Below are 13,007 nucleotides of genomic sequence, written 5' to 3'. Positions count from 1 at the left end.
CAGTCTATAGTGAATCGTAATGCTGCATCTATTCTTTTCGCTGCAGGCGCTTTTTGCCGTGGACGCTTTATTTTTCTGAACAGCCCCTGAGGCTCTTCACTGTCAGATTGGTTGGCTTTGATAATCTTATTAACAGCAGGCGGGGTCCTCCTTCTGTATTTGCGCCTTCTTTTACATTTATATTCCAGATTTTTGTTTGCTGAGAGCAAAATCTGAATAGTCTGTTGGTCGTAATGACTACTACAGCACTGCAGAAACCAGGGGCGTAGCCAGAAATTTTTTTCGGGGGGTGGTTCAACCATACTTTATGTATGTTCGTGCGTGCGTTTGTATGTGTGCATGCCTATATACGCCAGCAAAACTGAAAAATTTCGGGGGGGGGGGGGGTTTGAACCCCCCCAACCCCCCTCTTGGCTACGCCCCTGGCAGAAACATTGAGCTAGAAGCTACGCCCGCGCAACCTTCAAAGGAATTAAGCTTCCTCGTAAAACCTGTGTTCCGTAACGTTTCGTGGCCGACTCTGTATAGCTATGATCATAGGCGTGCGCACAGGGGGGGCTGCCCCCCTAGTCACCTAAGAGGGGGGAGGGCGCAAGATCTACCCCGTACATGGACCCCCCTAGTCACCTAAGAGAGGAGGGGCGTAAAATCTGCCTCGTACATTGACTTAGCAGAGGGGTGGGGGCGCTGCGATAAACCTCACCCCCCCCCCCCCTGATGGGGAACCCTGCGCACGCCTTTGGCTATGATATCACATACACCACACAATACTAAAGACTAGCTAACCAGTCTTCAGCGATACTAAACGCCTAAGTTTCATCTCTATCATCAACTAGATAACGGCTTATCGTTATCGGGTAATTGACCGATAAGGAAGCGAGGCGACAACAGGTATAGCGACGGGTGTTGTTTGTAACTCAAAGCTCGAGGAAAGTAGGATGTTTCACGAAGCGCCTGCAACAATCCTACATTTGAAACCCAATTGCTCGTTAGCAAAGCTTACCGCAACGATATCCGTATGTCGTGCTTTATTCTATGGAACGATAACAGTTGCTGCTCGCGAAGGCGCATGACGGCGTCTTAGCGATAACGTATAATCACGCCAAGCAACAGCTGCTGCAACTCGCATCGATATCTGATATAGAGTTTTCCGTTGTACCGTTTTCAAGACAAGAGCGCGCGAGGTGGACTTCTCGCATTTTATTTTTTTTTTATTCCGCACCATACGCGTGTAACAGCGCACAGAAGCGGAAAACACAAGAATTTGATAGCGGCCATTATTTAGTTGGACATATTTAGATGTCCCCGTTGTACGCAGTTTCGTGCGTATTACCCGCATATGTTGAGTTGGTTCACCACCGCTTAGTCGGAAAAGTTAACAGTGAATGGATGGACGGTCAACATCTGGACGATAACCCTACTACAGAGATTAAACTAAAACAAAAAAAAAACTTATTATTGTTATTTCGCAGTAGAACAGCGAGAATTCCGGAACACAAAAGGATTTGTTTACGAAATCGAACTACCAGGCGAGTACCGGCATTCGCGTTAGTCTCAGCGAAAGCAGGCCTGGGCGGAACCTTAGGGGGGAATGGGGGGAGAGAAGGGGGTAATGTTGGGTAAGGGGGTAACCTGCTGCCCTGCTGTACCCCTGAATAAAATATGTCATAGTAACTCTTCCCCCTTCCGCCCCGTAACCTAGCCTAACCTAACTGAATGAACGACAGGAGGCGCAAAATAATACAGTGAATACGGCAAACTCACATTATTGTCACAACTTTTGCGTTACCTGATTAGCACAGGAAAATGAGGAGGGGGGGGGGGTTCGCTCAGCATTCAACGAAATATCCTATTGGTTCCGCAAGCACAGGCTCGCCGGTCTCTTCGAAAAGTGAAATGTGGCCGCTAATTCTCTCTTTTTTCCCCCTCTTTAAGCTGGTAACAAAATTGAAAACAGTCGTTACTATTTCGCTGTGAAAGCACTTGATAAAAAAAAAAAAACTGCCGTTCAGCGACGATAAAACGTCAGCCCGCGCGCGCGCCTGATCGCTCGGAAAAGTCCGCGCCATTCAATTCCACGCAAAGTCGAATCACACGCTCGATTACATCGACTTGATAGGCCATGTTTAAATTAAGAGCGGCACAGATTCCAGCACACCGAGCCGAACCTATGCGACACACCTCTCTCTATATAACTGGCGGCAGTGACCTCCTTCAAACCCACGCTGTGGTGAAGTGCGTGCAGCTTTTTGCGCCGTGTTCGAGAGAGAGTTGGAAATAACGAGGGAGAGAGACATAAGGACGCAGCGCAGCTGCCGTACTCGACGACCTGAAACTGCCGGCAAAGCTTGTTTATAAAGGATTTCAAAAAAGCGTCACATCATTTTTGCGTCGACGAGCAGCAAAAAACGGCCGCCCATGTTTCACTTGCCGTAGCTGCATTCCAACAGTTGGACACTGTTTTTGCAAGCACAAGATGAGAACACATCAAAAGCGCGCACCGATAGGCGCCAGCTATGCGTGATACGAGCTTTGCCTGTCTTTTCTATTAAACTGCGTTTCGAACCCAGCCAAACATGTTTACGTAAACGTGCGGAGAGGCAAACTGAAACAGAAAAAAATCCCGTAAAAACAAGCCTGGTTTTATCTCTCTCATCCCTACGGCTCGTTAGAAACTCTCAGTTTGTATATACCGCGTTACACTCGCTCAATAATTTTTGTGCGCATTACCTTCCCGCATTGAGGGATCAGATAAGACCAGTGGAGATTTGCGTTACCTAATTGCGCGAGATACAACTTCGCGTGAAAAAATCGCTCTAATTTTCTGGAATAAATGCCATAATTAGTGCAGAAACACGGGATTCCGCGATAACATTTCAGGTACCATGTGGCGAAAGGAGAATATTTCAAGAATATCGGCGTTATCTTTACGGCCGGCCGTTACCTCCACGAGTGTGGGATCGCGGCGACTTTCTTACCACGATAAGGAGCTTGATAATGTAACAATCGGGACACGGTCGGCTTAAATAGCGAATTTTATTCATCTATCCACTCCCCTAACGCCGCTTGCGATGATCTCACACTAAACACATATCTTTCCTGAAAGAAAAGCTTGTTCAGCTTAGCTTTCGCTTGGTACCGTGCTCGTGAGCGTCAGCTAGACTACGCCACTTGACGCGTATGCCGCTAATTTGATTGCGGATTAAATCCGTTTCACGAAGCGACTGCCAGAAATGCCGGCGTCGGGTCGAGGCGCGGCGACTGAGGAAACAGGTGCACACTCACCAAGTGTAACACGGTGTTTACCACCTCCTTGTTGGAGACTTGGCCGACTTCGACAAATCCGATCAGCACGGCGAATTTCAGATTGTCGTTCAAAGGCATCTTAATCACATCCTCAGGACGCTTGGCCTGGGCCATCGCTGTGTCCGGCGGCACATCCATGATTTCACGGCGGGAATGTTGTCACACAGAAACGGGCGAAAACAATTTACAAGACATTACATCCACCGAAAAAGGCGTACACTCCCACCCTGGCTTCTCGCCATGTTTAAAGCTAAGTGGATCCTTTTAATAGACTCGCAGCCGTCGTAAGCGAGCGCACCTCAAAGTGACAATTGGCACAATTAATTGTACGCAAAAATATAAACAATAATTTCATAAATTAGGCTAATTATGTATTAAATTATTTAAGTAATTCCTAGCAAACATTGTACGAGGAGTTGTCTGCGGTCCTGCAAAATTTGGGGCGGGTGCGCTTTGTTGGCTTTGTACACGGCGGCGCCACTAGACTTGCGAAAGCTACGAGGCGGCGCCGCAGCGGTGGCGCTTCGATCGCAACCTCCGCTTGGTGCTTGTTGTAAGCGGCATCTGTCAAAAGTTAAATAAAAGCGTTGTGTCCTGTGCTTGTGCAGCCAGCAGCAGTAGTAAAGCTAAAAACTGTCATTGTTTCAGCACCATGTCGGCCGCCGAAGTCGAACAGACCAACGTAAGTGAAACTCCCAGTCTTCTGTCACTTTTCTACATTTGACCTGTCAATCTCGTGTAAGCCTAGCGCAGATATCGAGCTAGCGGCAGTCCCGTTAACCTTTCGTTGTTCTGACAGCGCTTAGTACGCGGAAGTTATTTTCGAAAATTATCGTATCGCACGCTAAGTGTGCACCTGCTGGCGTTGAGTCATGCGGTGCCACGCCCGGAGCAACCGGGAACGCTTATAATTGGCACGCAGGAAATGATCTAGATAAACATCCGGCCGCTTAATAAACTATGAGCGAGATGGTTATAATGTAAACGTATTACAAAGTTTAGAAGCGAGGCATGATGCTTCATCGCAAGAACTATTTCGATCTCTCATTGTGCGTGCCCCTCTCCCCAGTGAACCACTTTGGCGCGTTAATTTTTGCAGGGTAACTACATCGATGACCACATTCGCACACTCAAGTTGCAGAGCCATGTCGGATTTGACAGCCTTCCCGAACAGCTGGTTAGCAAATCTGTGCAGCAGGGCTTCCATTTCAACATCCTCTGCATAGGTAAGCATTGGGCTGAAATGCTGTAATGGGCCCTGGCAGTGAAACCTAGTTTTCACTTTGCAATGCGTAAACAATTCATCTTACGTTTGCAGCAACTAACAGCGTGAAGCTATGAACGATGAAGACTACAGGGCCAAGGTGCCAGTGTTTAATGTAATTAACCATTATAAATAGCATTGTCGTGCTATGTAAAACTGACATATCGATTTTGTTTCATGAAACCAAGTGGCTCGCCATACAAGCCAGGCTGTTATACCACAGTTTGTTTCTGATGAACGCTGGCAATGTGACATAGTACAATATCATACTAAAGACACCGTCATGTGTTTCAAGGTGCTGGCGTAACACATATGCTGTGTCCACACCTGCAAATGTACACGTCTTTCTTGCCATGGTGGCAATCACAGTGCATACCACAAGATTTTATGAATAGCAGCTTTTTGTTGTTGTCAAGATGCTTTCCTTGTTTGTCAACTGAGGGACTTTCAACGAACATGTACACCCGTCGGCAAAATAAGTCGGGACGTGCGAGCGACAACTGCAATCAGATAAAACTGCATCGCCGCGCCATCTGACGTAGAGAGTGCGCATGCGCGTCCTTTCAATTTCGCAGCCATATCTTTTCACTCGCTTGCAGCGGACCAGGTGATTACATGTAACGTTTTGCGCTAGGCGTAGCTTTCCTTCTTCAATCCGTGATGCGCTCAGTTCAACGGGGCCATGGTAGCGGTGAACTGTACGCGGCTCGCTTCACAGACAACGCAGAGCAGCCGAACTTTTCGTTTAACGCGCTGATGTTAAAAGCTCATTTCGCTGAAATTGCGGTGTCGGTGTCTACGTAAGCGTCGTTGGTAGTGCGCGAAAGATCAGCGCTCTCTGCGCAATGAAAATGTGTTCAATGTTACGCGCACACGCTTTCTTTTCCTCATGGCACATTGAGGCTAATTATGGAGAAGGCGATGCCGACTAGGCCCGATCAGGTTATCGTGTTCTACTCTTGGAGGCAAAGCTCAAGCACCCTTCTCGTTTTGTTGTGGTTCGAAGAGCTCACGCTTAGAGCACAGAGAAGCAGTGAACTTCTACTCATTGATGAACACGCTATGTTCTTTTGAGCTGTCACTCAGCTTTTTTGAGCTCATCACTGGTACCACGTGTTTTTGTAACTTTATGCAGCCACGCTGAATGCGTTGTGATTTACATGCTCTCTATAGAGGATATCGCAAGCTTTGAAGAAGCGTGATCACCGCAAATAGTTCTGAAGATATGCATCGTTTGGTATCCTGTCCTAAAACATGCCGATCAGTGTCTGAGTGTGACCACATGATGCAACGGTTTTACTGTTTTTAATGACAACTCAATACGGCATAGGTGATAAGTTTCGCCGTTTCTGTTTTTCGCTCGCCCTCCGTTGCTTTCCTTTTTTGTTCTTTCACGGCCAACCCATGACCTCTCCAATTAAAACGAGCGTTTTTTTTTTCTTCTTTTTTTTTTTTAGTCCATTCGCCTATTTTGTTGCATGTGCAAGGTGGTCTGCCTGCCTCTTGTTACGTCAATAAACTGAATCATTCTTTCGGCTCAACGCCTTTTCGTTTTCAGTGCCCTCGCTCGTGGTTCGCTTCAACTGGTACGCTTGGTACCACATGGTACGCTTCAACTAAAACGAACGTGCAGAGAAGAGAAGTAAAAATGTGTGTGGCACCGGTTTGCCACTGAGACAAGATATGCTATCTCTTTAATCGGGGCATAGCGATCCGCGTACACTTCACCGCTACCGTGCCCCCGTCGAATTGAGCGCGTCACGGATTGAAGAAAGGAAGCGACGCCTAGCGCAAAATGCTATATGTAATCGCTGGTCCGCTGCAAGCGAGTAAAAAGACATGGCTGCGATATTGAAAGGCCGCGCACAAGCAGTTTCCACGTGAGATGGCGCGGCGATGCAGTTTTATCTGATTGCAGTCGTCGCTCGTGCGTCCCGACATATTTTGACGAAGGGTGTACCTTTTTGGGGGCATATGTGTCAACTGTTGGCAGGGTCAAGCACCGCTGCCACTGTGTGCAGTAGCATTCCAGCAAAATAGAATGAAGTAAGTAAGCAGAAACATATGGAATGCACCGAGAATCCTTGCTATTGTCTGATCACTCATTTATTGGGGCGGTCGTGCCATGATTATGTTAGATAAACCAATATGTAGTGTGCATTTTAAGGTAGTACAATTGCAGGTACAGCTTTTTCATGTACGAGTGGATGATGACTGCAGTTGATATAAATAAATACTTTCACTTTTTCAAAGTGGGGCAGACTGTGAAAATTTGTTATTAGGAATTACATCTTTGTAACAGGTATTGCCACTTACCTACTTCTCTGATCGTATGCTCGGAGGACATTGGCATCTACCTCTCCAGGCATTAATTATTTTATAATGCCGCCTTGACTTACCTCGTCTACTGACACGTATTCTGCCGCAGGTGAGACGGGCATAGGGAAGTCAACCCTAATGGAGTCTCTGTTCAACCGTTCTTTTGAAACCACACAAAGCCCACACAACTTGGCCAATGTGGTGCTAAAACCGAAGACTTTTGGTAAGAATGCTTCTTTATGAAATCATTGTAATAATGCAACAGTGAAAGCCTTTGGTGGGACATTAGGTCTACACATGCTACCTTCAAATTTTTCTTACTTAAACCTATTTGCTGTTTCATAATGGAATTTTATATGGGTATGTACAGTGTTCTGTACCAGCTGTGATGGATCGATGAGTGTGGCGTGCTGCTGATCATGAAGTCACAATTGCAACTTTTCATGGGGGGGAATGCAAAAAAACACTCGTATACTATGGGTGCAAAAACTCTGATAGTCAAGATTAAACCGGAACCATTGAATCCACTACAGCAACTTTGAAAGCTTATTATGCATATTTGGGGGGCTAAATCTTACAACTTATACCGGTGTTACAGAGGCACTTTCGAAAGACCATTCAGTCGATGGCCATCAAAACGCCACAACTCTATCGATTCGATAGAGTTGTTGCGCTGCTACACATCAGATTTGAACGGTTGTTGTGTACTTCAGGCATTTCTCGGAAAAATTGTGTGGTACTGCGGATCTTTATTTTCATATTACAGCGAAAGCTGTTATGAGATCACTTCAGCGGCTGTTTTTGGCGCCATAGTTGTCCGCCACCGCCGGTGTCCGTAACCACTATTGCTCGAAATAAGAAAAAAAACGAAATAAGAAATTCCAGGATGGAACGAGGTTCGAACCTGAGCCCTCTGCGTGGGAGCCCAGTATTCAACCTCTGAGCCATCCGGTGCTTGAAACTCCTTTGCAAAAAGGTCCTATACAGGCTTCAGGTCGGGAAGGAACCACATTAACATATGCAATGTAGCGTGGTAGAAGAGTAAAATAAGCACCAAGCGTCGCACGTGAATTCTGTAACCAGGCGTCACACAATGCGAATTGCGCAACGAGTAGGTTGTTGAATGCTTCCAACCCATTACAAAGGGCTCCGATATAATGCTTCATCGTCATCAGGCACAGCATCAAAAAAGTGCATAATGCCTTACATGCGTTTATCAGTTACCACGGCTCTCTGTAGAATGACGAAAAGTGGCATAGTGGCTGCTTCGCTACTTCTAAAAAATTACAGTGATTTATAGCGTAGTGGGTTCCTCGCAAGTGCACTTGTATTGGTTGCCAAGGAAGCCCATAGGTGCATGATCCATTTCCTCGGGGTCTCAGTAAAGTTCATCGCCCCCCCCCCCCTCTCTCTCTCTCTCCCACGTCAACGTATGTTATACAGCATGGCGGGAGAGGGAAATAGTGACTGGGCGTCACCCAATGCAAATGCATAACTGGTGGGCTGTTTAAAGCTTCCAACCCATTACAAAGGGCTGAGCCATAATTGTTCGTCATCAGTCCTCGCGTCAACAAAGTGCGCATAATACCTTACAGACGTGCAGCTGGTGCCTCGCTTCTCCGCAGAATGACGAATAATGACTTAGTAGGTGCTTCCCAACTTCACAAAAATTGTGATTTATGGCGTAGTGGGTACCTTGCTAGTGTACTTGTATTAGTAGCCCCAAGAGAGCTTACAACGGGCTCTAGAAACGCCGCTCTTCCAGCTTTCGCTGTGACTGTGCTGCAGTTTCAGCGCAGGCCTGGCATTTTTTCATGTCACCGAAAGTTAAACATAAATCCGTTTAAAAGCACAAATATGTCTGCTGTTTTTGGTTAAACATATAAATAAATTGTTTATTCGTAGTTATGAATACATATTTAGTTTTTAATTTATTGAGCAGCGAAACTGTGGCGAGTGAGACACAGCAAGACAACGCGATGAAGCCAAGCACGTTGCTTTTGTCAAGAGTATGCGCAGTTTGCACGTTTCAAGGGGCACAATACTTTATTAAATAATTAATAACACTCACATATACTGCTTTTAAAGCATACTGGTTAAATTTTTTTTTTTCTGATCGTGAGTACGAGCACACTGTGAACGAGAAGGCACGTTCATGCTGTTTCCACTTCCGTCACTCATTGGGCCTCGAAGTTTCAATTTAGTTGTGGTGTGCTCCATTGAATCGATAAACTATTGACTTGATAGCCTTCGAAACCTTGGCCGTTGAGTCGACAGACTATCGGTTTCAATGCCCGTGTGATTAGCCATATACAGAGTTCCTAGCTTGGCTGTACGAACTTAAGGTACGTGCTGTCTGAAGTCGCTCTTAAATATAAGTGTGTGTGGTGGTGTTTTTGCACGGATATGTTATTCATGTAGCATTCACTGATATTAAATGCTATAGCAGTTAGTCACTGCTTATATCATCACTCTGCATCTTTCAGAATTGCAGGAAAGCAATGTAAGGCTCAAACTGACAATTGTGGACACTGTTGGCTATGGGGACCAAATCAACAAGGAAGACAGGTTTGTTCTTATTGTTTTATCTGTTTGTCTGTTGCTGCGCATGACGTCTGGAGGTGGGTTTTGTGGAAGATTGCTTGGTGGGGGGGAGGGTTGATATTGTCCGAAAATTATGACTGCATATATAAAATGCGACTGAAATTGTAAATGGTAAGCTGTGTATCTTTCCTTTTGAGGGAGCCATGCATCGAGCAAGAGCAAATGTTGCATGCATGAATGCCCTAAGCAACATGCAATGCTTGGAACATCACTGATCGTGCAGCGTCGTCAGTTCATTACTCACTGCGAAGTACAAAATGCTGCCTCTGCAAATGCACTGCAGAGCAAAATAGGAAGAGAAGACTGGAGAGGAGGCAAGCTTCGTTGCATATCGTAAATGCAACATGCTCCCTCAGCCTTGGCACATAGGAGAATACAAGGGAGGCACACTGCTTGCAAAGATTAGCCGAGGCAAAGGGGGAGAGTGATATTGTTGACAGTGGCTCAGTCTTGTGATGTCATGATAACACGGCAGTTCAGTTCTTTTAATGTGTCTAAAGTTTGCTGATCTAAAAAGATTTTTTTGGTGGAGCTCTCCTTTGACAGTGCCTTACAGCATTCGTGTAAATGAAATTTGAATGCTGCCCTTGGCATGTTGTTACTTTTTCTTTCTTTTTTTTTCTTTTTTCTTTTTTTTTTTTGTTGCGTTGTGTGCGTCTTCTTAGTTACGATTATGTCTCGTAGGCGTGGTGAGTGGCCTTAAAACCAGGCCAGCAGATTTGAGGGCAGGGCATGAAGTCCTAAAAGTGCTCTGCTCTCATGTCTCAATTTCTTATTTCCATGGGTGTTCTATGTGCTTGTTTCTGTTACTCTGGGTTTTCTGGAGTGGGCAGTGGGCTCTAGAAAGTGACAGACACGTTGGTTTGCAGTGAAAATTATGCTACTTACACTTCACAATATAACTAGGCTTGTGCGAATATTCGAGCACTTCGAATATTCGAACGAATAATACAGTATTCGAATTCGCTTCGATTCGAATTTAAATTATTGAAAATTTCGAAGTATTTGAACTGAACGAATAGGTGTATATTAGCCCGCTTATAACACCCCTGTAAAGGTGGTTTCACTGCAGTGCAGAGGTGTTATACCGTGAATACACCTTTCCAGGAAAAATCCGCACGGTCCGTTTGTAATCTGTAAAGGTGGTTTCACTGCAGTGAGGGGGTGCTGTACCGTGAATACACCTTTCCAAAGAAAATCCGCACTGCCGCGAAGCCCCACTTTAAGGTTAAATGAACACATTACGCTCACATCGATTCATCATTTTTTAAGTTTAAAAACTTGTTATACCGGCTTATATGCTCCAAGTATAGTAAATTTTAAAACGTAACATATTTTACAGGTTATCATTTGCATTCTACCGAAAGCCACATCCTGCTACTATTCAAAGTTGCTTCCACTTCCTTTGAACCAAAAAGAATGACATTTGCACATGCCTTGTTACAATTAAAAAAAAAAATTGTGCAGGTTGGTTGGGTAATGACAGATATGCTCATTTTTCTTTATAATATGTGATATATACTATTCGAATTCGATTCGAAGTTATTCGACCAAAATCACTATTCGCTTCAAACCTAAAATTTACTATTCGCACAAGCCTAAATATAACCCCTGGAGTATTGTCAAAGTGAAACTGCTTAGCTTTCATAGATTCTTATTGGCACTGCTACTTTGAGTACTTTTTGGCCACTTAAGAATGTGTTTTCTTTTACATGCTCTCTGCAATCTCTCTGTTTACAGTTTCAAGGCCATTGTGGACTACATCAATGCCCAATTTGAAAACTACCTCCAGGAAGAGCTTAAGATCAAGCGTTGCCTGTCGCTGTACCATGATACCCGTATCCATGCCTGCCTGTACTTCATTTGCCCTACAGGACATGGGTAAGTTTTGGGACATAAAACCCCGACAACGTAGATGTGAGCGAAAGGCCGCTTCACAGCATGCCTCTGAGGCACCTACCTCAGTGTCGTTAGAAACTGCACCAAGTATGAGTTCACTCTTAGTATTTATTAAAAATACTTTTGAGATTCTGAATAGTCTTAAAATTTTAAATTTTTTCAATGTTTGCTTGTCTACTGCCATGTACTGTATATGTATCTCATTACTGATTGATCACTTAGCTATAGTGTTCAGCCTTTTGCTACTGTCAGTTCCTGAATTCTGCTTTAGTTATCAAAGCCATTCTGGCATGTGTTGATGGTTGGTAGTGTCAAATGAGCATAAGCCTGTGACTCCACATGTAGAGATGTGCTGGAATTCGACACAGGAATGTGGCTTTTATGCACTACTATGCACCACCGTCTACATTCGAAAGTACACTAGTTCCCTGTCTTTTCACCACCTTGTGTCTCATTTTCTTCAAACCTCATTATGAAATTGTACCTAGAATTTCGCGTTGTCCCAATAATTGTCTGGGCTTGTTCTTTTAATTTATGCTAGTCTTTTTCTGACGGCTGAATTTGAATGCATTGCGATGTAAACGTGTACTGTGCAAACATTAATGCTATCTGAGGGTATGCTTATGCAGCTTCAAAGTTCTGCTTGAAGTCATTCCCTGACACTTTGTTGTTGTGTGCCCTTAGGCTCAAGTCTATTGACCTTGTGTGCATGAAGAAACTGGACAGCAAGGTGAACATCATTCCCATCATTGCCAAGGCAGACACCATTTCCAAGACAGAGCTACAGAGGTTCAAGATTAAGGTTAATTTGTTTTTCATTTCCTTGAAACCTCATTTTTTCCTCAATCCAGTGGTACCCAATCACACTACTTTGGGAAGACCATGCCAAACTGCCGTGCAGTACAAGCTCGTTAATTCGACTCTCGTTAATTCAGTAAATCTGATAATTTGGATGTGTTCTCTGGTCCAAGCCAGCATATGCATTGTTTAATGGCATCAAACTGTCGTTAATTCGGTCATATTTGGCCGCAACCCAGTCAATTTGGATGATCTACGGAGCATGCCGAGCGCGAAGCCCCGCAGTAGTGCAACACAAAAAGCAAAAACAGTGTTAGCGGACAACTGAAAGGAGGTGGCGCAGTATGCATCGCTATCTTCATCAGTTAATTACCACAGCTTCATCCACAGCGGATCCAGCACTCAGTAGCTTCGTTTTCACTTGATGCATTGCGCGCGCTATGTCGCCAAACTCAAGCATGTTCGAAGCTGTTGAAGATGAAGTACTTTCAGCCGTGGTCCACGTGCTGTCATAAAACTCGCTTGCAACGTTGCGATAGACGAACAGTCAGTTGCCGGCCAGTTTACCGGCGGAAAAGCTATAACCACGAGCACGTGCTGCCGTTGGTGGTGGTACGTAATAAGGGAGGGGTGCAGAGCATGTTTCGGGTTAACTAAACATGGGAGTCTTGCGTCGTGGTTGCGTTGTGAACGAAGTCGTAACGTGACGAAAATAGCGACTTTTACTCTGCTCTTATGCAAAATAAGTACAGGATTTGCGTAGTCATCAAGGAAATTAAAGTGTATTGATGTAATAAACATTTCATTATTGTTTTCT

At 44.8% G+C, this 13,007-nt stretch overlaps 2 protein-coding genes across 3 annotated transcripts in view; one reads left to right on the top strand and one right to left on the bottom strand.

The window, feature by feature from the left end:
• Positions 1–3,566, bottom strand: part of LOC119383013 (neurobeachin) — a 292,413-nt gene extending 288,847 nt beyond the window's left edge. For both annotated transcript variants that reach the window (XM_037650973.2, XM_037650975.2), the window contains exon 1: positions 3,286–3,566. In XM_037650973.2, the coding sequence (XP_037506901.1) occupies positions 3,286–3,444 (159 nt within the window). In that variant the 5' untranslated portion in view covers positions 3,445–3,566. The remainder of the gene's footprint in view (positions 1–3,285) is intronic.
• Positions 3,567–3,791: 225 nt separating this feature from the next.
• LOC119383012 (septin-2) overlaps positions 3,792–13,007 on the top strand; it is a 34,832-nt gene continuing 25,616 nt past the window's right edge. The window contains exons 1-6 of the mRNA XM_037650971.2: positions 3,792–3,988; positions 4,406–4,532; positions 6,999–7,112; positions 9,376–9,457; positions 11,234–11,374; positions 12,077–12,194. Coding sequence (XP_037506899.1) covers positions 3,959–3,988; positions 4,406–4,532; positions 6,999–7,112; positions 9,376–9,457; positions 11,234–11,374; positions 12,077–12,194 — 612 coding nt within the window. The 5' untranslated portion in view covers positions 3,792–3,958. The remainder of the gene's footprint in view (positions 3,989–4,405; positions 4,533–6,998; positions 7,113–9,375; positions 9,458–11,233; positions 11,375–12,076; positions 12,195–13,007) is intronic.

Source organism: Rhipicephalus sanguineus, chromosome 2, assembly GCF_013339695.2.
Source record: "Rhipicephalus sanguineus isolate Rsan-2018 chromosome 2, BIME_Rsan_1.4, whole genome shotgun sequence".
Classification (NCBI taxonomy): Eukaryota; Metazoa; Arthropoda; class Arachnida; order Ixodida; family Ixodidae; genus Rhipicephalus; species Rhipicephalus sanguineus.
The sequence above is the reverse complement of the archived record's forward strand: the minus strand, read 5'-3'. Positions and strand labels throughout refer to the sequence as shown.